The sequence below is a fragment of the Rhea americana genome, unplaced genomic scaffold, assembly GCF_003343005.1.
Source record: "Rhea americana isolate MKP2758 unplaced genomic scaffold, rheAme1 scaffold_63, whole genome shotgun sequence".
Classification (NCBI taxonomy): domain Eukaryota; kingdom Metazoa; phylum Chordata; class Aves; order Rheiformes; family Rheidae; genus Rhea; species Rhea americana.
Window position 1 is genome coordinate 4,756,018 of NW_028186790.1, and position 23,808 is coordinate 4,779,825.

General features: G+C 38.1%; 1 protein-coding gene across 1 annotated transcript in view; it reads left to right on the forward strand.

Moving 5' to 3' along the window:
• The window catches only part of LDAH (lipid droplet associated hydrolase), a 105,184-nt gene that overhangs the window by 61,200 nt on the left and 20,176 nt on the right, over positions 1 to 23,808 (forward strand). Inside the window, exon 4 of the mRNA XM_085320410.1 lies at positions 4,668 to 4,908. Within this exon, the coding sequence (XP_085176536.1) occupies positions 4,668 to 4,908 (241 nt within the window). The remainder of the gene's footprint in view (positions 1 to 4,667; positions 4,909 to 23,808) is intronic.

Genomic DNA, 23,808 nt, shown 5'->3' on the forward strand with positions numbered 1-23,808 from the left:
CTGCAGGTTTCTGCATACTGAGTAAAAGAAATTGTGATTAATGTGGCACTCTGTGTCAAGGGTAGACTGTAGATTACCATTAAGTGCATCATTATGTTATCTTTGAAAAATTTACTAGGTTTCACCTGACAGATAATAGCTTTTCCTTTGCCAACACAGCAGATGAATAATAAACTAATATATGGGATGAACTAAAATATATCAATATAAGTGTTACTTTTGACAGAAAAACAGCTTTTGCTTTTCAGAGGTTTTTGAAGGAATCAGGAGTCTATTTAAAATAAAGCTTCCTCGTTTGTTTTCTTTTCAACCCCATGATTTGAAATCTTGCCTTCTTCCAACATCCGAGTGGTGTTGATATGGATCTAGAATGCGTGTCTGCATGGATCTGCACATGAGTTTAAGAACTGTGCTCGGATACTTCTTTGCTTAACACGGGTCAGTGTAAGGCATTGGTTATAAAAAGTAATAGATGGCTTCCTGCTTCTGCCAGCTGATTTGATCTCTGGAGCTTGTTGTGACGTGCGAGTTACATATCTAGCGTGGAATCCAAATCTTGCGTTCTTTTTGGTGGTGGTTAGTGTGTTAACTGTTTGTACACCTCCAGTGATTAAGAACAGATTATTCAGCAAGAGGGAATACTTTTCAAAATACTTCCCACTCAAAAGTGGAAGTGGCCCACCAGCAACCATTGACTCTGTCACTAGAGCAGAGTGAGCCAGCAGGTTATTTCTGGTCCAGTTTTGCTTTCTTACTGTGTAGAAGGGATATTTTTATCAATATATTACTGTTTTACAATTTCGATAGAAAACTCTAATGTGCTTGTGAGATCTCAKGGACACAGACAATCTGTCCACTGAGAGTGAAGATATGTGACTATAATTAATGAATTCATTTACTTCATATGTCTTCTGAAAAAAATCTTTAAAATGACTCCCATTCTTTCTGTCATTCAGTATCTGTCTTTCTTCCGTGTAATCAAAATTCCTGATCTCAAAAGTTTTGAGCTTTTATAGTTCTCCTTGGCATCACAGAGCTTAACACCTCTGAACATTTTCAATGCTTCCTTTGRAAGGCATTTGTGAGTAACATTTGTGGGTTTTTGTCTTGATCTGATTTTCATACTTCTGTGCTTTTTATGTAAAAATTATATAAACAAAAATCTTTGCTAATGTGGTTGTACTTAATAAATTGTGCAGTGATAAAAGTTTGTTGTAAATTTAATTGGCTTTTTGTTTTTGTGCCTTTGTTTAATCAAAACAAAATATTTCAACTGTTTCTACAAATCCAAAGACATGTTGAAGTAGGCCAGTGGTCACATGGARTGAATCTTAGCATACAGAATGGTTCGTATGGAGATCTTGCCTAAACAAAGCTCCTTGCTGAGGGCCTTCCTCCKGGCAGTGCTGCCGGGGAGTCAGCATTTTCCTTCAGAGCACACTCTTTCCATTAAATAAGTAGTTTCTCTTCTCTACCTTGTAAAATTTATTGTGGGGATCATAAATGCATGAAGTTGACAAATTGATAGCTCTAGACACCAAAGTACATAAACAGTGGCAACTGAAGCTCTGGAGGTTCCCACACCTCCCTGCTAGTTTGTTTCTTGAAGGCATAAATGGTAGAATATATTTCGGTTTTAGGCCAGTTTGTTCTTTGGACACACGCTAAGATCCTGTTATCCTGTATCCTGTTAATCTTTTTGGCATTAGGTAACTACTTGAGCTGCCCTGGAACCAGAATGGCATTATGTGACGAGCTTGCAGATAATGTTAGCTTTTTGTTGTTACCAGGGTCTAAAACACTGAAACGTGCAAGACTCTGCATCTTGTTACGGTCCCAGAGCTGTTCAGTTCTTGAGCCCTGTGTAATTTTAAAGAGTTAAAAGTTTATGGTGAAAATACAAGAGGCTGCCCTTGTGACAAAGCAAGAGAGAAAATGCACTTTATTCATTGAACTTTAATTGTAGATGCATCATCTTGAGTGTTGAAATCTTGCAATTTAATACTATATTAATTAAATAACTGTTAAAATAGTTAAATAAGTTAAATAGCTATTTTACAAGTATTGCTTATTGTCACAACAGTTCCCTGTAATGTAAGAATACTCTTTTTTAGCAGGTTGACCAAAGCACAGAAAGGGTAAGTAAGTGGTATGGCCTAAAACTCTCAATCATTAGCACGGGCCATGTTTGCCTTCAGTGCGTTCCCTGATGTACCCAACGTTCAGAAGCCCCCAGATCCTCGTAAGTCTCTGCAACTAGTGTTTCTAGCTGGCCAGCTCTCTACCCTCCTAAGTGCTTAACTAATAAGCATCACTAGACTTTGAATTAGGGGTAATCAAAACAGGTGAATCTGGATATGACATCTTTGGTTTTTGATTGATGGTTATCACAAGAAATTTCTATCATGAAGTGTGGGAAGGATTTCTATACACAAAGGAGTAATTAAGCTTTACACATTACTTAATAATATATACGATGGCATTCATAATGACAGTACCTAGTGCTTTATTATATGTAATGTTGTCTGTCTTTCAACTAACTAGTTTAAAAATATTTTTAAGAGCTGTAGCCTGAATACACTTCTGGGCCATCCAAGTGATTTCAGCTAGTGTAAATTGCTTATAGATGAGGSCTTGACATGCAACAAGGCAGAAATTATTAACTATTATTAATTATTAGCTATTTGAGTCTCACTGATTTCCTTTGTTATACCTGCGTATTTCCAATTTGCTTGTTTCATGGCACAAACGTGACATACTGCTTTAATGAACATATGTATCATTCTAATAATATGCTTTAAATTTGCTGTATCCACTGTAGTATTGCAAAGAAGTTGAACTACATCTTTAAGCAATTCTGCAGGCAAATGCACATTTCAAAATCCTCGCTCTGCAATTTATCAATAAACTAAGAAATAGTTAGAGTGTTTGAAAAATGTGTGTTTTACATTTGTCTCTTCTTGTCTGCAAAAGGTTAAATGAAGAAAGAAATTAAACAAAATTATCCTCCATCTTATCACATTCTTTTAAACTTTTATGCCATGATATTTAAAAAAATGCAGGAATTCAAGGGACATGGTAACAGCTTTCTTGGTTTGTACTTCTTTTGCCTTCAAGGTTTAGCAACTTCCCCCAGTGGTTAGTACAGCTCTCCAAGCAACTAATCCTGTATCTATAAACTGTAATGTCAAAGGATTAATGTGTGCCTGGAAACGCAGGTCAAATCTGCTTTAGATCACAAGAGTTTGAGTTCAGCTCCTAGCTGAAATATCACAAAACTACCATATAATTTAGTAGAAGTCTTGCATTCCTATACTTCAGCTGGTGGTTGCCTGTAATAAAAAGAGGCCCAGGATTGATTTCTCTGTGAATGAATTTTTCTTTGTCTAAAACCAAAGTAGTATCAGCTGGAAAGCAGAAGGGTTTCTTAAAATAGTTCTGTCTTTGATATAAATAGCACTTACAAAGTCTGCTTTTAAAATATTTTTAAAAATGCAGTACAACAAGTTACTGATATTTCCTGAATTTCTTCTGTGTGCAACATTGTAACGCCAAGAGCTTGTAAGCATCTGTTCATGGCATGCCCAGGTTTCGCTTGAATACCTGCTGAGACCGGTGGAGCCACACACGGATCCAGTGGCATTCATTTGCTGAGTCTGATTTGATAGTGAGGACAATTACTACTTTTTTTTAAGAATTTATTAATCAAATATAGGTAGTACGTAGAATAACATGTGCAGTAAGCAGCAACTGTAACTATCTCTTTCCTTTATGTTATCAACAAAGCTTAGTGATTTGCACTTAATTATCTGCAAATGTAATATCCAGACACTCTCTCTTACTTTGTTTTCTTGATATTTCCTTTAGGTACTGTAGTCATGTATCTTTGTAGGCTTTTCCTATATGGATTCTTGTAATGTGCATTTAAATTCCAGGAAAAAATAGCAGATACTCTAAGAATGTTTCCCTGTGGGGTTTTTTATTCATTTCGTTCTACTTTAAAGCTAAAGTGTATGCTATTTTCACATAGTATACCTATGATAATGTAAACATTTTATGTTATAACATAAAATAATTGCCAGCTTTAAAATACGTCTGATAGAGGCAATACCTTGGAGCGTAGTGCCAGTCTTAGCGAGGGGCTGTGCGTCTATACTCCTGTTCTGACCAGGCATATCTGCATGGAACTGCAAATTGAAAAACCTGTGTGTCGTAAAAAGATACCGACATGYCGGCTGAAATTTTAGAATTTGCTTGTTTTACTTCGATAAAACAGTGTAAGGGATGAAAAGAAAATGAATGTGCTTCTGCTGGCTGGGGAAGCCTGCCTAGAGTTGCGGTGACTATTTCTGCACACTGCCCTCTTGTGGGATCGCCACCCTCGCGTCGCGCTCAGCTGCGGGCGCGTTGCTGGCCACTCGGCCCCAAATCTGGTGTCTTAGCGCTRGAGCTGAACGCTTCGTTACCAGGTTCTTACTAGGTTCCTCTTTGGTGAAATAAAGCACCCGGCGCGTTCCACGAAGCCCCTCTGCACGCGCGAGACGCGATGCCCGTGACGAGCCGAGCTGCGTTTCGAAAGGAGGCTCTCTGCAAAACCCTCCGGCCGGGTGGGGATGCTGCGGGGCCGTGGGGCTTCCCGTGACGCTCCTGTTCTCCTCGCCTCGCAGGTTCTTCGCTCGGTACTGCTCTTCCCAACCATCGAGCGTATCGCTCAGTCGCCCCAAGGAAAACTCATGACGCCTTTGCTCTGCAAACTTCGCTACGTTCTCTACATGCCGGTCTACCTGCTCTCCTTTCTGCCGGAGGGAGTCAAAGCTTCCCTGGTGCGGTTCGCCCTGCGAGGAATGAAGTCCTATGATGAATCCTCTATAACAACCTCAGTAAATCTCTTCAGTGTGGATTGCATCGGTGAGCACGTTCTTTTATTATTACTATTAGCCCTGCTTTAGTATTGTTTCATTCGGTAAATGCTGATGTAATTTTATAGATGAAAGTGTAATACCAAAGCGTGGATACATTTTTAAGGAGTGTATATATCTAATATTTTCTCAAATTAAGACTATAGGTACAGGAAAATTTAAAATCAGTCAATCTTATAAAAAAAACACAATGGGAGAATAACAACTAAAATATTTTCCCAAAGTTTATTAACAAAACTGACTTATACTACTAGTGGTGTCTCACGTGATTAAAACTGTGTGTTACAGTCTAATTTATGTCACTTAYATTTGTTTGCTTTCTGCATTTCCTATGGAATAATGAAAATACATCAGTAACCAGTTTCACAGAACATTCTTTGCATCTTTTTTTCTTTTTCTTTCTGTCTCTGATTTAGCTAGCTGTATAGATTTCGTAAGATTGGAATTGGATTAGAATACTGAAAACTTTAGAAAAGAGCTAGCAGCCCACAAAGGCATATAGAAGTTACTTCACGCACAGGAGAAATTAAAATGGCTCTTTGGGCATAGAAAGAAAAACAGAAAATTAAAGTTCTGGCAGTGATAAGGCATAGTGTATGCTTATTTTGCATTATCTAGCAACAGAAACAACTTTAAGAKAGAGAATAGTTTCAGATAAATTATACTAAATTTAAAAGGAAAACCAGAACAGGGATTGTGGTATATTCCAGGTATTTTACTAAGTTAGCAGTTGAAAACAATTTGGAATACAAGTTGACATGCTAACACAGTAATAACAAAAGAAGGAAGTTTTGATTGCACTAAAAGCAGTAAAAGCACATTCCTAGATTTGCAGTTGTGTTCTGTCTTCTCTCAGTTAATTCTACCTGCTAATCATCCAAGCAAATGTGCCACGGTAACTCTGTGATTGTAATGAGTTCCTTTAACTTCAGTGGAAATCTGTGAATATGCTGGTTCAYATTGGAGACTCAACTGTAGGACTGTACAGAGACTGTAGGTGGGATGGGCAGTGAGTTTTTATTGTCAGACCTAGAAAGTACTTTTTATATTGTACAAAATCACCATAGTATTAGTTGTTCTGTTTCAGTACTCTACCAAGACAAAATCAGGCTCCTGGTTGATAATTTAAGCATCTGATACAGGTCATAGTGTCTGCTGCTTGAATTCCTGTTGATCTGTTGTGGTGTTATGATAACTAAGAGGAAAACATGCATATAATCAGAGGTGCTTTGACAATTTAATCTTGGAGAAAGCTATGCRAAGTTCGGCGAGGTCATAACTGTACAAACCAAGAATCATTCATTGGTCCACACAGATAAACTCTTACTTCTCATAGCAGGTTAGCCACTTCCAGGCGAGTATTAGAAGTGGTGCTTGGACTGCATTAACCTCCAAAAGAGCATGGTCAAGCATTTTTCATGAGTGCTGTTTGGCCTGCACCACAACAGTGCCAGGGAGAGTTCAGCACATGAATTCTGTGTGCTGGTATTTGAGCCTGAGTCTTCAACCTGTTGTTGTAGCCCCCTAGTGYAGATATATCTTGTTGGCCTGTGTGTCAGCCTATTGTAGTTTTCTTTGTGCATCAGTGTCTGATCTGTGGCCAAGATGTTAAGTAAACTGAAGCAAGAAACCAGGCTGTAGGGTCTCCTATGATGTGATCTGTGTCTGTGCTCAGTTTATTGACTGAATTCATTTTACAGGAATGAAAATCTCTATGAGTCTGTCTTGTAAAACTTTCGTAAGTAGGCCTTACTGGTCCCTTTGGGCTTGTGATATCATTTATCTTGAGCAGAATTCCTCTTCAGTTTCATCTTTGGAAACTGGTGATATTTTATAGCCCCAGTGACTCAGGACCACATGCATGGATTAATAATCTTAGAGCTTTTTGGATATTGCCTCTTAATGTTCTTTTCTATTCTTTGCAGACAATAGAAAATGTAGCCATTCAGCAAAAGTTGCTAAATCTAGYACAGCAACGGAGGCTGTTTTATGGAACTGCTCATCTGTGAATTAGGGCAGCCTGTGAATTTGTGGTAAATGTCATTATGGTTGATTCCTTGTCCCATAATAAGCTGCTAGCTATGGATCAGAAATGTTGAGAAAATGAAGCTGTTCCTCCTCTCCAGGAAGGTTACATGTCAACTCATTAAAAATACACGTATTGCCTTTGGCATGTACATCTGTTGCATTACTGTAATTGTAATAAAAGCTGTGATTAAGGGCAGAAAAGATGGTAAAAGTTTCCTTAAAACTAATACGTCCGTTAAAACAGACCAACCTGCCAGGGATTTGTTACCACATCCAAAGCTTAGTCACAACAATATGTTTTCTCTCCTCTGAAAGGAAATGAGATTTGAAAACTTAATTACAATGCGACTGTAAGACCTAGTGCTACTCTCATTGAAATCAAAAAGCAGCATTCAGTGGGAACAGAATCAGGCCCTTAATTAGGAGAGTCGGTCAGAGAGGTTAKTGTGGTGTGAAGGAAGAATTGTATTGTTTCTCTGTCTCACTGCTGCTTCAAATTTTGTTTGTTCCTGCTTGTTACCCCAAATAATCCTTCCATTGTCCTAACATTATAAGTGATGCTAGGTGGGAGCCCCAGTCAAGCAGAACCTGTTGTGGTGACATTGTACAAAAAAGTCACAATATAAAATCCTGTCCCCAAGGGAAAGTAATTCTGAAGAGAGACAGCAAGGACTAAAAGAAAACTGAGGATAAGGAAGGTCGGGAAGACATAGTATTAAAAAAATGGACCTATTAGAAGCAAGGAAGGGGATCTGAAGAGGATTTGATTACCTGGATTAGACTTACAGCAAAGATACCTTCAGGCAGCGAAAGTATTACGGCTAAMAAACGTATTTGGATACTCGTATTCGTGAACCTATGAGATGATTAAATAGACAAATGAGACATTAGTGACCTTGAATTGCCTAAWACACAGTCATTCTGTTTATTCAGGCTAGTGAGACAAAGATATTCCCGTCTAGAACAGTAACGGTTATCCTAAAAATTGTGTATAGTTCTTCAATACATGAATACTTTGGCACTCCAGCGTATTGAAATCTGTAAACATTTCTTCAATGACCGATGCCAGTAGCAGCCTTACAGTGACACTAAACCATTCTATCTACATAGGACAGGATTTATTGTCCACCAGTTTGACTGGCAAACTTCCTCCATTTGTTTCTGCAAAATTTCCACAAAAGCGCAGACGTTACATAATAGGTAAACACCGCAAGGCTTTCTCGAGAGGCCGGCTCGTAGGTCAGGGGTTAACGTCTGGATGACAGTGAAGATACAGATAAGCACAATAGCAAGAAAAACCTCCAACTGGCCCAACTGCGGCTGTCCTTTGTGATCTTGAACCTGTGACTTCCCCTGAGGAATCTCCCTGTTTGTTTAACCTCTTCACAGAGGACGGGACTACTGGAGTCTCGGGGGGCCGGGGGAGAAGGTCTGCACTGTGGAATTTAGACTGGGAATGGGAAAACTCAAAAACTGGAAAAACAGAGTTTCAGATGGATTTAAAACATCGTACAGATAAAAGCTAGAGACAGTAGATTTCCTTTATTTTTTAAGAGTCCAAGAGATGTTGTAAGGAAACAAGGAACTAAGCCTGAACTTCAGAACTTGGATTCAAATTTTATCTTGTTCTAAATGTGGAGACATTTGGGTTCCATGTTTAGATTTCACTCATTTTGCACAAAAGATAGTATTAAGACCATTTTAGGCATTCTACTCTGATGCTTAAGTTAGGAAACTGTATACAGTCTACGACAGTGTATAGGATGAGGTAGATTCCCAACTGAGGTATTAGAGATTGTTTCCCAGCAATAGCTACCTCTCTCCATTGGCTGTGTGCAATGTCATACACACCTGAAGTGACACAGGGAAATACCTCTGTCATACGGTAAATTTTCAGAAGTGTGAAATAACTTTGAGAGACTAATTTATACTGAAAGTTGCTGCAACTTAGCCTTCCAGTTGCTGCTGCACACTATGAAAATGAAACTTAAAGTTTTGAGTTAAGGAAGTTATTTCAAAATTTTATCTCCAGAGAGCCAAATGAAAAATTTTGTTCTATGTTTTAATTTTTCCAACTTGGGAGTTGTCATGTCCCGAGATGTCTTTCTGTTCCAGTTCTCTGTTCTTGAGCAAAGAGATGTTAAATATGACATTATGGGTGGTCTTCATCTGACCTCATGTAGACATCATACTATCCAAATAGTTGGCGTCTAAAGCAGGTCAGATGAATCACACTCTGCAGATGACTCTTTCTCTCTCCTGACCACAAAGGGAGCCTATCTCTACTAGATATCTAAAATTAGCAGAGTTAAATCCCACTATGTTTATCTACTGGCAGTTCATTTTGCTGCAGACATCAGGAAACAACGTGAATTGCCCAGGCAGTCTTCACTCTTGCTGTTGGAAGAACACCCAGAATATCCTGTGCCTGGAGTGCATTACAATTTACAACTGTTGGTTTGTATAGATTGGCCTGTCACTTGTTTCCTACTTTATTTGAAAATTAATTTCACATCTCCCTTTCCATTTCCTGATGAGGAAAATAGGAAATTTGGGGGAAATTCCTTTTGGGAATTAACATGCTGTAGACATAACCATCTAACTAAAATACTCAGGTTGGGACAGTGCACAGTGCTATTTTCATGGCATTCAACAGCTGCCACTCCTATTTGACTGATATTTTTCAGAGTTTAAAATATTTTTGAAAAATATTAAGTAAGCAATTCGTAAAGAAATTTACCTGAAATGGTGAAGTAAGAGTGCTTTGCCCTCCTGAAGAATACTTTAAAAAGCTATATAACCACATAGCTAAAATTTAGTTTACTTTACTTTCCTTGTTTTGAAATTAAAATGGTCTTCCTTTCTTTCACTGAAATTAAAATATAACTCCAAAAGGTTAATGTAAGCTTTGAAGAGCATCTCTAATTTCAGCACAGAAGGTAGAGCTCTTCCAGTATTAGTTGCATGGAGGTGAACCTCTCCATTTATGCATGTGAGGCTAAAGAGACACTGCGTGTTATATTCTGAYGATATATTTTCATAGTGATTAGGGAACTGTGCTTTTTATTTACAAATAGTTTCTGCAATGTTACACAAGTTTATTTGTTCATATTACAAAAGTCTGTCAGTGCTACTCCAGGTCCTATGGGTTCAAGCACGATATTAACTCATTTTAAAGAAAACGTAACATTCAAGACTAGCGGTGAGGAGAGGGAACAAAACACACAGACATATAAAGTGGATATGCTCATCATCACGTAGCCGATCGGGGCAGAACTGTACACAGAGCAGCATCCCAGAGCAATAGTTTGTCTCCTGAAACTGCTCAACCATTAGTTTAGCCTTAGAAATGTGTGTTAGTTTACCTTCCTCTTGTGCAGTTCAGCTGTATATGTGTGTTAGTAACCTTCCACAAACCGTGTCGGTTAGACAGGCCGAAGTACATGCAGGGCATTTTTAAGTAATAAGAGAAACTGATTTCAAGTCACACTTTGCAAACCCATACCTACATTTTTTGTAGTGGGCATGGGAATAAAAGCTCCCCTCCCTCTCCCCCTGGACAGCTGTGTGGATCTTTGAACCTAGACTAGTTAAGTTTTCAAGCTGATTTTCCAAGCTCACTCAAATCAAAGTCCTGGAAATTAAAGTTGATTTGCTTTATTTCTTCTGATGATAAGTGTAAGTTTTAAACAACTTCTAGCTATAATGCAGAAATCATTCCAAAGGTCTTTTTCTGCCTTTATAACTAAACATATAGGATTTCAGAGATRATGTTTACCTGGACAAAACGACATGGAGAACAGAAATCAACTGCATGGTCTGCAAATTGCATTTGCAGAAACTAAGCAATGTTAAATCTAGACAGTACAGTGTAGTATATGACAAGTGGCAAAGCAGGTGAAGCTCAGCTGGTCTCTCTTTTTCCTATATTATTCCTTTGATACTCACACAAGTATTGTCACATTTATTTATTTATTGTCGCTGCCCAAGACTAATAGGTTATGAAGAGGTCAAAATGGTCCAGCAGCAAATTTCCGTCCCTATCACTAGCTTCTGCTACCTCCCACTAACTTCTAACCAACTCTGAGAGCAAAAGCCTTTCCTGGAATCAGGGAAAGCTCTACAGCTGTCTTCTGCAAGATGTTTTTTGCCTGTCTCTGAACTTGCTACTGCCAGATAGCGCTGGGGTCAGCAGGCGACGCCGGGCAGCCCACTGGTGCGGCCGGGTGTGCTGAGCTCTCGCCTGCTGCAGAGCTTCGCTGCGGGCTCCTGCGCGCTCCCACGGCCCAGCCGCAGAAGTCCTCTCCACTTCTGACATTTTAAGTGATGGTCGTAATATGTATTTCTGCAAAGTGTTTAAGAGAGTGTTTCCTTACCTGTGGAAACACAGTAATATTTTATCACCTGCCTTGCATGAAAAGGGGCCAAAGAATAACAGCCTTTAATATTTTCATGTTTCCTCTGCTACTGTTTATTTTCCTGTGTGATGCCTGACTAAAATGTTTGTTTAATGTTGTCGGACAACYCACCTTACCAAGACAGCACTTAAACTGACGGAAAAACTTCACATCTGCTTTATTCTTTTTGAGAGTGAACTAAAGTTTTCCTTTTTTAAGAGTAGGATGCTCATATTAAGTTACTGGAGGAAGGAAATGACATTTATATATTTATGTTCCTGTTTATTTTGCAAAGTCAATTTACTTCATAATTTACGCCATTTCCAAAAGAAAGAAAGAAAAAGGTTTAACAAGGGCTTTTATTGCTTGCAAAAGCTTTTACTTTCCTGTGAAAGCCTTGTGAAAATAATATTAATAATATGGAAATTTCTCAATGAGTTTATTTCTCTTACTTACTCTTCTTTTTTTTCTTGGGGAAAAACCCAACATAAAAGACTCCCGTCATAAATATTACTCATAAGGCGTGAATGTTTTGATAGTGGAATTGATGATCATTTCCATGAAATGTGAGGCACCCTGGGGATTTGTTTGAAGGTGGAGGAAGGGATTTTTATTCACCTCCGCTGGGGTTTCATCTCTAGGGATATGATTTACTCCCATAAACTTGCCATGAGTCTAATGATACATTGCAAATAGCGTGAAAAAAAGGAAGGAATAACATCAGCAAAGCAGAAAGGATGTTGAAACATGTATATGCCAGTTAAATGGAGGCAGCTATAGTTTTGTTATTCGGGCCAGTGTCTGATGTAGTCATCTACAGATTGAGACTTTATTTACCCTTGGCCCAGTACAAAGGCCACTAAATTCAGGTTGGGATCATGGCTTCCATCTAAGGGGTGTCTGTCTCAACTCCCCTGAGGAACATCTCAAAGTAGAGCTTGTGGCTCTGCCATTACTTATGGTCACTGACTGAGAATTTAGCTCGATTCATCTAACTCCTTTTCAAGTGAACATAGAACCTCTGCAAATGCTTTTTTCCAAACAGTTCCAGCAAAGCACTTAAGCAAGTGCTATATCAATACTCATGGGTTAGCTACGGGCATTTGTGTCTTGGAGTGAAGCTTTTGGAGAGTAACATTTACAAAGGTGCTAACTAATGCAATACCTGTCATTCCATATGACTAGAGGAACACTGATCTGGGGCATAATACCTGCACTCAGCTAAAATAGTATTTCAACCTGCTTTGCTGCTGCTACTTTCATGAAAATTTCCACCAGCATTCATTTTTTCCTTGCCTAACTCTTTAATGTGATGATACTGAKATGTAGAAAAATCCTGCAGAGCCTTATGCATCTGCAGGGGAAATGCTGGCTTATCTTGAGCAAACTCAGTGGCGCAGGAGATTGCCTAGTACAATGATCAGGTGTATTTGAATTCAGCATTAAAAATACTGGTTTTATGTTTAAGGAAATGAGATAAGAAAYGGGGTTGCAGCTGTACAGAACCTAGGATTGGTTTCTGCAATAATGGATGGAGGGAGGTGTAAAGTTCACCTTTTGTGCCAATTAAATGAACTCTGCCTGAGAGGGARCTCACCCCAGTCAAAGGAGGTGATGGTCTGGGTGTTGCTTTCTGTCGGAGCTCCTCAAGCAAGGGTCAGCCTTAGGCCCTAATCCAGAAAAGCACTTAAGCTGACTTCAACAAAGCTACTCACATGCTTAAACACTTAGCTAGAATAGCACATAAATTTACATTAGAGCTCAGGCAGGAACTGCAGTGCGGAGATGCTAAATCACTACGCACACTGCTCGTCCCCGCAAATCCCCTTGGGGCTGAGCACCACCTCCTTCACGCCAGACCCTTCCATGCCACTCCTGCAAAATAAGAGAGCAAACACTTTGCACTACCAAAACCCTGGACCCTCCCAGAACTCCCATCATCATGGCTATCTGCCAGGGTATGTGAAAGTGTAAACCAGAGATGAATTTCTCCAGCTAAGATCTAACTCTGTCATTTGAAGATGATGAGAGTTACTCCCAATTAACTTATGGCAGGATTAAGTCCATAGACATTTCAATTTCCATCACACACCCTACTTCTCCTCTGCATGCCTCAGCACAATGTAAAGTAGTATTATTCACTCCTCTCAACAAAGTATCTGCTGTTTGTAAAGCACCTGGAGATAATGATTGAACAACTTTTTCTTTATTTTTGCCTTTAGCTCCTAGTATGCATTTTCAAGCACAGCTGATTGATTTTCACATATAGTTCTGATCTTGCTGAAATCAAGCAGACTGGAGAAGTCCACCATAACAAGTGTATTTCTATTCATCATTTGTGATGATGATGATTGTATATTATTTAATATGTTTTCATTCTTAATTCAAGTGTAAACTGGAGCAGAACCCAAAGTCAATGTTTACATCTTGTAAACCCCTAAACATCAACCTTTTTTCTAGTATATGTGTGCATGTGCATAGCCATATGTTCCTACTTTGGTCCTCTGCAGTACTAAACAGTTCCTTCTGTTTGATGCTTTAAACAATAAGTTAGAAGATATTTCCAAGATTGCTGAAATACAATAGAAAATGTATTTTCCCCATAGGAGATTACGCTGCTGTTTGGTATTATTACTTTTACCACTGTGTTCTGAGTGTTTCTGAGGAATGACAGTGATTGCTTCTTCAAGGGCAAAGGATAAACTGGAAAGGAAACTTGTAYTCTCCTCTGAAGAACCTTACAATAAGATGGGCAACTTACCAGGAAGAAAATGAGATGATAGTAGATTCCCTGAGGAAAACACATTTTCAAAAGCATAATCTACTTTCTCAGGGCAGTTCAATTCAACCTAAGAACTTAAACTGGARTGGATTAATCACCTTGCAGTTTAAGTAATTTAGCTTTAGAGATGAGAGGACTTTTGAACKAAAGTCATATTACAGAATGTTAAAGTACAGCTCTACGGCTTGTGAGAATAGTAGTCGTTAGCAATAATCTTCCCAATGAAATTAAATTATTTTCTTCCTCTCCTCTGCCCTCTGCTTGCAACCTCTCAAGAGAATGAGCAAAACTCTGCACGCAGATCAGCAACTTTATGTTGTACAGTCAAGGATTTAGAAAACAATCGTAAAACATCGGCAGAAAAGATGTTTTTTCCTGATATTTTGAATAGCCTGTGGCATGCTGGTGCCAAACTCCTGTCCTTTAGCACTCCTGTACAGKACAACTCATTCTTGGTAACCAAAAAAAATGCAATCAGGCAGCCCGTATGGACTTTTCCCTTTTGTTACATTTACTAGTAWATTGTCAATTTACTTGTATATTGTCCCGCTCACCTTTAAGAAGGCCAAGAATGGGAAATAAAACTTGCCAATGTTTTACATATTTTAAAATATTTCTCAAGTATTTCATAATATCAGATTATTGTGAAACTGTTCTACTGCCAGCCAGATTGACTAAGCATTCTAGGAGAGGGAGACGAAGATTTTGTACATTTTCTGTGGGAATGCCTTGTGTGACATAAGAAAGTGTCATTTTAGGCTTTTATAGATGTAGTACTGGCAGTACCTGACAAATTGTGCCTCCAGTCTTTACTGTGGTCCTTGACCAGCACAAATAATAGTCTAAAGTAATAGCTGTAATAGTAATTAAATACCGAATAGTGAGTTAACAGATGCATTCTGAGAGAAAATTAACAGTAAATGATAGTCTACCAAAGCAGAGCATCGGAGTTGTCCTGGGAAACTGCTCTGTCAAGGTGAGACAGAAAGATGTATGGAAATAAACTGCAGAGAATGAGAGACCCTGTGTTACAGCTAATGGCAGTGGAATGAGGTTGCTTAGTTTGAGCAGATCGTAAGACAGGCTTGTTAAAGCACTCTGCTTCCTCATAAGAATGTTTCCAAGTATGCATGGATGTATGGAGATCAGATCACTGTTAGTCAGGGTGACCACGTGGGGGCTTTGGCCTCCTCAAGATGGGAAGATGATTATTGACAACACATTCAGCCAAGAAGGCTTGAAGCTGAGTTTGCAGGGAAAGATAACAAAATCACCTATATAATTGTGAGCTGAAGAGCCCCAATGAAGGAACTAAACGTAAGGTCGGCAGAGAAATTCGTAACAGAGCTCAAAGGAATACTAGACAAAAGACAGTAGATGACCTAGATGATATACAGATAATGTAATGTAATTGCTAAAAGTATGGAATATAGAGTGCTGTTGCAAGTCTTTATAAATTACCAAAACTTATTAATTGGTATAACAGGCAGAGATGGGATAACTTATAAAACTACAGTATCAATATGAAGGAAGGATAATAACTTGTTTAGGAAAGAAGAGCAAGGAGGAAAGAAGAGAATGCATGGATTTTCTCTGACATTCAGATGTTAAAGATAGGGAGACCTGCTGAATATTAAGTGCACCAAATGATGGCAGTCCAATTCATGAACTTTTTCTGAGAAACTTCTGAGTCATCCAAAGTAGACTATTTGGTCTGCTTGATGTCTGTCAAGGAAGGAATTGAGCAATATATAGACTATCCAACTAGTTCTTGTAATGGAACTAGTTCTTGCCAACATTTTTTTTTCATACAGATATAGAAAATGGAGAAAGCAATTGGCAGATAACAGTTTGATGTAGAGAATTTGAAGGAGAAAGGCAGATTAGCTAAATATATTCAAAAAAAGTAGCATTTGTGCTAACAGAAATACTTCATATGTCTAGAACATAGATCTCTATTTATCTGGACTAATCCTCTTAAAATACTTTTATATTCAGTGTATCTGTTTAGTTGACTACTTTAGGGTGAGGTGAACTGTGTTGTTTCTGCTGACTGTAAAGGCAGAAAAAATCAGCTTTACCCATCTATATTTAATCAGGTGAATCTCACAACAGAAACCAAGAAATAATGACCTTCAAAGACAAATAAATTGTTTAGATTAAAAAAAAAGGACAGCTGAAGGACATGGTAATAGTTTTCAAGAAAAAGAGAATAATTTAGTCTACAYGTCCATGGAAGCAAGATAATGCAAATTGGAGTAGATTGCATCAAAGCTGACTCAGATTATAGTTAATGGTAAGAATGGAATTCTTCACTGGATCGTCTGGAAAGATGATGAAAGTTAAGAGGTTCTTAAGAACAGGATGGACAAATATCTACTAAAAATGACACAATATCATTGATATATATTCCTTAAGACAAAAAGATCATTAGAGGTCACTTACAGCCCTGTGATCCCATATATGTTATTTGAAGATTCAAGAGTAATATCCAAAATTTCAGTTCTTATAGGGAACAACTTAACACAGTGAGAACCAAGCAAGAAATGAACACAGAATGCAACACAGAATGTTGGAGAAAAACAAAATATAGACAAGAATGGCAGGTAATTGTTAAAAACAGATCTGAGGGTACAGAAAATGTCTGAATGCAGATTTGAGTGAATCTGCATCTGCAGACTGAATGCAGGATACAGAAATATTATTAGTACTAGGAGCTGCTGAAGGTAGATGTGGTTATCTCTAGCAATATACTGAGTGCTACTCACAAAGTAGCATTTTCTTGTATGGTTTTGACCTCCACCAGCTAGTATCCTCCCAAATACTCAAGCATGGTTCAGGAGTTAGCATCGGGGAAGACTCCAATAAGCGATTTGAATAGAGGAGACATTTAGCTGTGTGAATTCAAGCCATGCTATTCCAGTAAGCTTCAGGGCCAGAGAGTGGTTCCTGGCTCCATTTAGTGTAGCAGGGTAGATACGCATGTAGTAGCAGTTTGATTATTGGAAAGCAATTGTGAGAAAACGAACTGTGGAAATTTGGCTTCAGGTTTGTCAAGGGAGAACCTGAGAAACTGGTCAGCCAAATCAATAGACAGTACACTGAATGTCTTGGAGAGTAAGAGAGAAGGATGGGTATTTTACAGAGGTATCATCAGTAAAGAGAGGAAAGGCCATCAATAGCAAGCCAGTGTGGAAKTGTGTTAGTTACAGAGTAGTACTCAGAAACAGTAGAGCAAATTTTTCTATMGTGAATGAATGCTTAGTAATGGAATAGATACAGGCAGACTGTAAAYGGTCATTTTCCAAACCATCAAGCCGTTTCTGGAAAAACCTGCAGGATCTCAGTACGTGCAGTAGAAGTAAAGAGAATACCCCCAGCCTCACAGTCACTAGGAGATCACAGATATCTGTGGGCTACGTTGTGCTGACACATTTGTTATTCTATAGATAGKGAGAAAGAAACCAAGGTAATGAATAGATACTTTCAGAAATATCCAGCTGATCAGCCTGAATATCCAGTGCTTTGCAGGCATCTGGCAGTCTGGTGGGGCATGCTGTTCCAGCAAAGCTGCAGCTTCTTCTGAAGCCCTATACAAATTTACAAACTTCTCCAGTTCTAGGTAAAGAAAACTTCTTAGTTTCTTGCTGAAAGAAAGATGTGCATATACAGTAACCTTAGTAAAACAGTAGAAGAAATTTTTTTCCACTCTGTGCATCTGCTCACAGGGTAAGTCAAAATATAGTAACAGAGCAGTGGCACCAGATTTCCGTTTGTGAAGCATGATGAAGGTAAGACTGTAGTCTCCTTTTCCTCTGAATTTGTCCACTCTGGAAGATTATATAGTATGTYCTTCCAAGGTTCCTTTAGTGCTATTGAAATGGTGCTGTCTGGACCCTGGTAAAATTTTGGCTTCATATGTGTCCCTGTACCCATTCCAGAGCATAGCTCCTACTAACTTACAAAATAAAGCAATATTTTCACATATGGGACTTAATAAATTTACACCTACAGCCACAATCTTGTTGATAGAGTCAACATAATCTGAAGCCAACAGCAGTAGGAAAGTGAAATGGGCTCAGGTAACCRTTTGTAGTCTGGTGTTTATTTTAGTCTGAGGAAGAAGGTATTAAAGAATATGCATGTACATCCATGGGTTCAGACCGGGGCTTCTTCATAATCACTCTTTTTTGTTAGAAAATAAACAGTTCTAATTATTACCTTAAATATTTAGCTAATTAAATTCAAACATTTTTTATTTGTATTGTTTCTGCTATTTCATTAGTATGGCATTTCTRTCTGTTCTTTCTGTCACAGTAAATTCAGCTTCTTAGCCAGGCAAAGAAAACAATATTGTTCTTATGTAATTAAGATATTGACTGTAGAGCAAGACCACAGAGACAAAATCTAGTCATGGTATTGGTATCATCAAAGGAGAGATGATTTTAGTGTAATTAAGGGCATGTATGTCTCTCAAAGTTTATCAAGATTAAGGCTGAAATACTTAATCCTCTTCATATTTTATGGATATGAGTGACCATGTGTAGGTCACTTTCTTCTATCCGTGCAGACATATTTCAAACTCATCTTGAATTTCCAGAGACAGCATAATGTGACCCCTCGGTTTCCAGTGTGATTTTACAATTAATCTAGCCTTAATCTAATCTTTCTGTTGCAAGCAAGAACATGTGCTTTGGATATTTAGTAATAAAACAAGTTTAAAGACTTTAAGAAAAGCACATATTTCAGCCCAAGTACAGGAAATCTCTGTATTGCTTCAAGGATCAATTATAAAGAGAAAGTTTAGCTGTCTTGAGTTAGGGTCATGTTTGTTCCCTGAAATTAGCACAGCTTTCCAAGTGCCAACATAGATCTGTTGATATCTGTAGAGTCAGCTGACAGCCCATCAGTTCAGGATTTAGTTCTAAAATCTTTAAAAAGTAATAATAATGCTGCTAGGCATGTRTTTCTTCAAAAAGAGGAAATCTTCTATTTCATATTTTATTTGCTCAGCTTCTTTGTGGGCACTTCAGTATGTTTGAAATTCAGTTCTGTAGACACAGGTATTCGTCTAACAACTGGCTAATTGAATCGGTGGTTAAGTAACCCTAAGTGCTGAAAAGCTTGATTGATTTCAGTCATTATTGTTTGTGAAAACTAATAATTTAGCTGAAGGATATTAAGTCTTTGCTGTGACACTTTGGGTTAAAGAGCTACCAATGATATAAAGCAGTCTTTTCTTTTTTGGATCCTTGATATGAGCCCAATCAGGGTTCCTCTATCACAAAACCACCACAAATAAATCAAATGCATTTTGGCACAGTTTGTCGTCTCCGCTTAGCAAATGTATGAGACTAAACTGACACTGATCCTTAATCACCTTTAATCCATGGAGGGGGAATGATCCTACCAGGGCAGGAGAAAGGTCATTGGCAGGATCATAGGGAGAAACTAAGTTGGCAGTTAATTTCATAAACCTGACCTGGGAATAAATGAGGGCCTCCATTTTCAGGTTACTCTGTGGAACAATGTACGTAAATATGCATGTAAAAAGTTAGGATATTTTAAGAAGGTAATTATCTGTTAAAAGCATGATAAAGTGGTATTTCTGTGTTAAAACTTCACTTTCACTTTTAAACTACTATTTAGGATAATTATATAATTAACAGTATATCTTTCTCATGATGATATTCTAGTAAGCTGATTATGAGTTATGAGAGTTATCAGCAACTTGGAATGAAATAAAATGTATTAAAAATGATATGGGGTTCTGCAGGTGTCTCTAATTAGCTTGGCCAGTTTCTGTAGGTTTGCAACCACATTTAATGTTTTGGGTTTTTTTTGAGAAGTGCTTTTCCTTAGGTTAGAATTTTTTCGTAGTTTCTGTGTGAAAAAGCCCCATGAAATACTAAGGAGTATTTACAGAGGCCCTCATCCTGCAAAGACTGATGTTGCGTGCTTCAGTTTCTGTGCTTCCTACTGACCCAGGCCAGCTAAAAATGGCTTTGAACTTTTAAACTAGATTAACAAAAACAGAATAAGCAAAAATTATGGCAAGAAAAGCTGAAGATCTGCTGTATTTTCCTCCCGTTGTAATCCTAAACTGATTCAAGACTAGAGTTTCTAAAATCTTTGAGATCCTCTCTCTGAGGTTGGAATCCAGGACTTAGAGGTAGAGGGCTTTGGCCATGCAGGCAGAGAGCGAGAAAAAAAGTGAACTTTTTTCTTTTCTTCTCAAGTATCTTCAGCAAAAGATTGGAGTTTCCATATCCTCCGTGGCTGGARATATCTTCCTGAATGAAACCTCCGTAAGCCAGGATTTAGGATTCAGCCATGGTCTTGGTATTTTAAACTGTGCTGAGTAAAGCGGTGTCGGTTCATTGTGTTGGTTTCAGAAGAGGATTCTGAAGTGCTAATTTTCATTTTCGCGAGAAYTTAGTTCTCGTTTAGGGATCTGAATATCCAAGTTACCAAAGGAACCCATATATTTGGTGTTCGTCTCATTTATAAATCTCATCATGGTAGTGCTTTGCTGGGATTTGCTAAGTGCTGAATGTTTTCACGATTTAACACTGGTTAAATTCCTCCGTCAGAAAGGAGATGGAACTGTCTTGCTTTCAGCAGACAAAAAGTGTCAGTTGAGCAACTTCCAATAAAGCTTATACAAACATTGATTTACATGCCTTTATTTTGTGATAAGATCAGCTTACTTCAGCTGAACCAAATAACAGTTATAGATTGATTGAAGATATAAGTTAGGTCAAATTACAACAAGGTTCTGATCCTTCAAATATTTAACATTGTCACTTTAAGTTGCTATTAAAAGCAAAGAGGCAGCAGATGATACTCAGAAATGAATGTGTGTTCAGGATTGTGTCCTCACAGCCTTTTGCATTGGCTTCACTAAGCCAACTTGAAGTAATATTTTAAGTATAACAAATACAGTTTTCTCACAAAGAAGAGCTCTGAATTTGGATATCTACAGTGAAGCCCTTAGGTCTGTTTCTGATGTATTCTTCACAGGATAACTTGGRAGATTTTGCTATTTGCTTACTGTAAAATGCAACTTTTAAGTGCATTGGCCTGTAAATTGGCCAATAATGGCTAATTCTAAAGGGTTATAGTAAACTTATTGGGCTCTGTAAATTTAATTATTGTTAAATATATTTTTCAAGTACTAATTAATAGTTATATTTAACTATTGAACAATTTAACCATTGAACAATGCTTTCCACTTCAAGTATTTTTAAAACGATCTACAAAAACTGCGTCATTGTTAGAGCAGCCTGAAGGATGCTTTTAAAATGAGGAAACTGAGACATACAGATTTTGTAATTTCCACCATGTCTCAGGGGAATTCAGTGATAGTTCAGAAAAACTCCAGGCCTCCTGGCCTTTCATCCCACATTCAGTTTTATCTTTCACATGTAATAATTTTTAAGAAGACTAACTTCAGTCTTACTTTGCCTTTACTAAGACCCCTAAATTTCTCTCTTCACTGATCAGTGAGATATAGTGGTGAATGTCTAACATATTGAAGCTAGGTATTCCCTCCTCACTCCTAATTTTGACATGAACGCCAAGGTCACAGCTGCGATACAACTTCTGTACGGCCTCAGATGGGAGCTTGCTTGTTCGCGCTGGGGCTCCTGCAGGCTCCTGGACATCCTTTATTTTGCGCGCTGTGATTTTGATGAAGTTGCTACATCATTCATGACGTTAAATAAGTGGGCCCTGTGCTGCATTTTATATTGTACCTGAAATCACGGCAATCCACTAGTGAACACTGTTCCATGTTGTAGTGTTCTCGATAACAATTCTGGGACCTTTTTTAGAGGCTTTCAGCTGAAGTAAGCATTAGTACTTGTTTGAAGCCCTCCCAGAGGCTGTAACACCAGGTAACAAGCACTGCCAATGTAATCTCACAGGACAGACTTCCTCTGCCTCGCCTGATAAAAGATTTCAGTGGCCGTTCATTTTGAACGTCTCAGCTTCTCGTTGCCCAGTTTGCAGCCTGATTTTCAGAGCTGCTGACATGCTCAGAGCAGTGATCCCTGGGAGCCCATTGAAAGCAGCCCCTCTAATTATGCACAAAAAAGGAGCAAATTCTTCCAAGTTACTTTATTTGAAAAAGCAGCTCAGTATTCATGAAATACGGAAACAGAACAACGTTTTTTTGAAAAGGAAAGAACTAAATATTCAAAAAATGCCAAGGTTACCAGAGTATAGCATTAGGAAATAGCAGAAGGATTTCTCCCTGAACTTGTGACTTAGCTTTTGAGAAAAATATCTTTTCTGAAGAAGCCCAGTTTGACGCACCATAGCAACAAGAGAGGAGCAAATCACGGTTCCTGGTCTATAATGGTATCTCTTTCAGTATAGCTTTCCACATCCATTGAACATTTTACAATGTAATGTGCATTAAAGTGAAGACATAGACTTGGGATTTCTGGGCTTTAAAAAAGATTCTTGCACTGTATCCCATAATATTCTTATAGCAAAGGTTGGGGAATATGACATACTTGAAATTACTGTTGAAGACATTTGTGACTGTTTGGAAAATGGGATTCAGGGAGATTTTTGAAACTGGAAAGAGATTGCGAGTGGGGTTTTGTAACAGTCTTTTCTTCATTCCTTTACCATTCAATAGTTGTGTTATGGATGTGGCTGATGGAATACAGTGTGTGTTTACGAGTTTACAGATAATACCRTACTAGAATATGCTGTAAATATGCTGTAGAGGGACAGGATCAGAATTCAAAATGACCTTCACAAAATAGAGACGTGGTTGAGGGGGGACAGGCAGGGTGAGCAGAATGCCATCATTCCTGAAAGAGCCATGTTGTTCTGCTCATTAAATTGATTAAATACAGGATGGTAAATAACTGGTTRAGTAGCAGTACTGCAGAAAAAGTTTCTGGGAATTTAGTGGATCACAAGCTGGTATGGGTTTAAATGTTGTGCTGTAAAGCGACAGATAAGGTTTTGCTAAATATAAAAAGGGGCATGTGGCTGAAAGAGCTCTAGCATTGAAGAGAGAGCCACCCTGTAGTATAAGCTGAAATACTGTGTCAGTAAAAATCAAGAAATATCACTGGACTTCTTCCAGTCCAGAAGCCGCTGGAAGTATCCAGAGGAAACCAAGCAAGAATGGTAGAGAACTGAGCAAATAGTACTTCTGAGGAAGGATTGGTGGAAGTATAAATTATCTGGCCTTCACAGGTATTTGCCCTAAGATAATGATATTAATTATTTCTACTATTAGGGGAGCTTAGGACAACGCACTTAGATGTGAATGTCCACACAGCAAGTATGTATGCTTATCAGTTTCCTGTGGCAGTAAAGTTCATAGTTAATTGCATATGACATTTTAAAAGTACTTCCTTTTATTGTTTTGCATTTTAATGTACTGTACTCTAAGACACACAAACAGTGTATCATAAAATATCATAAAACATGATGATAGCAATAGATCTTTAATTCTACTTCTTGGATTACTTTTACACCATTCTCAGTTTTGCAATATCCCACAGAGGTTGGGACTGTTAATATATACAGTACTTCAGATCTTGTCGTATTATGTGATTTATATAACAGCATTTCAGAATTTTTTATTAACACCCTCCTGTTCTTTATGCAGCATAATACCTGATTTGATTGTATTTTTCACTGAATATGCATG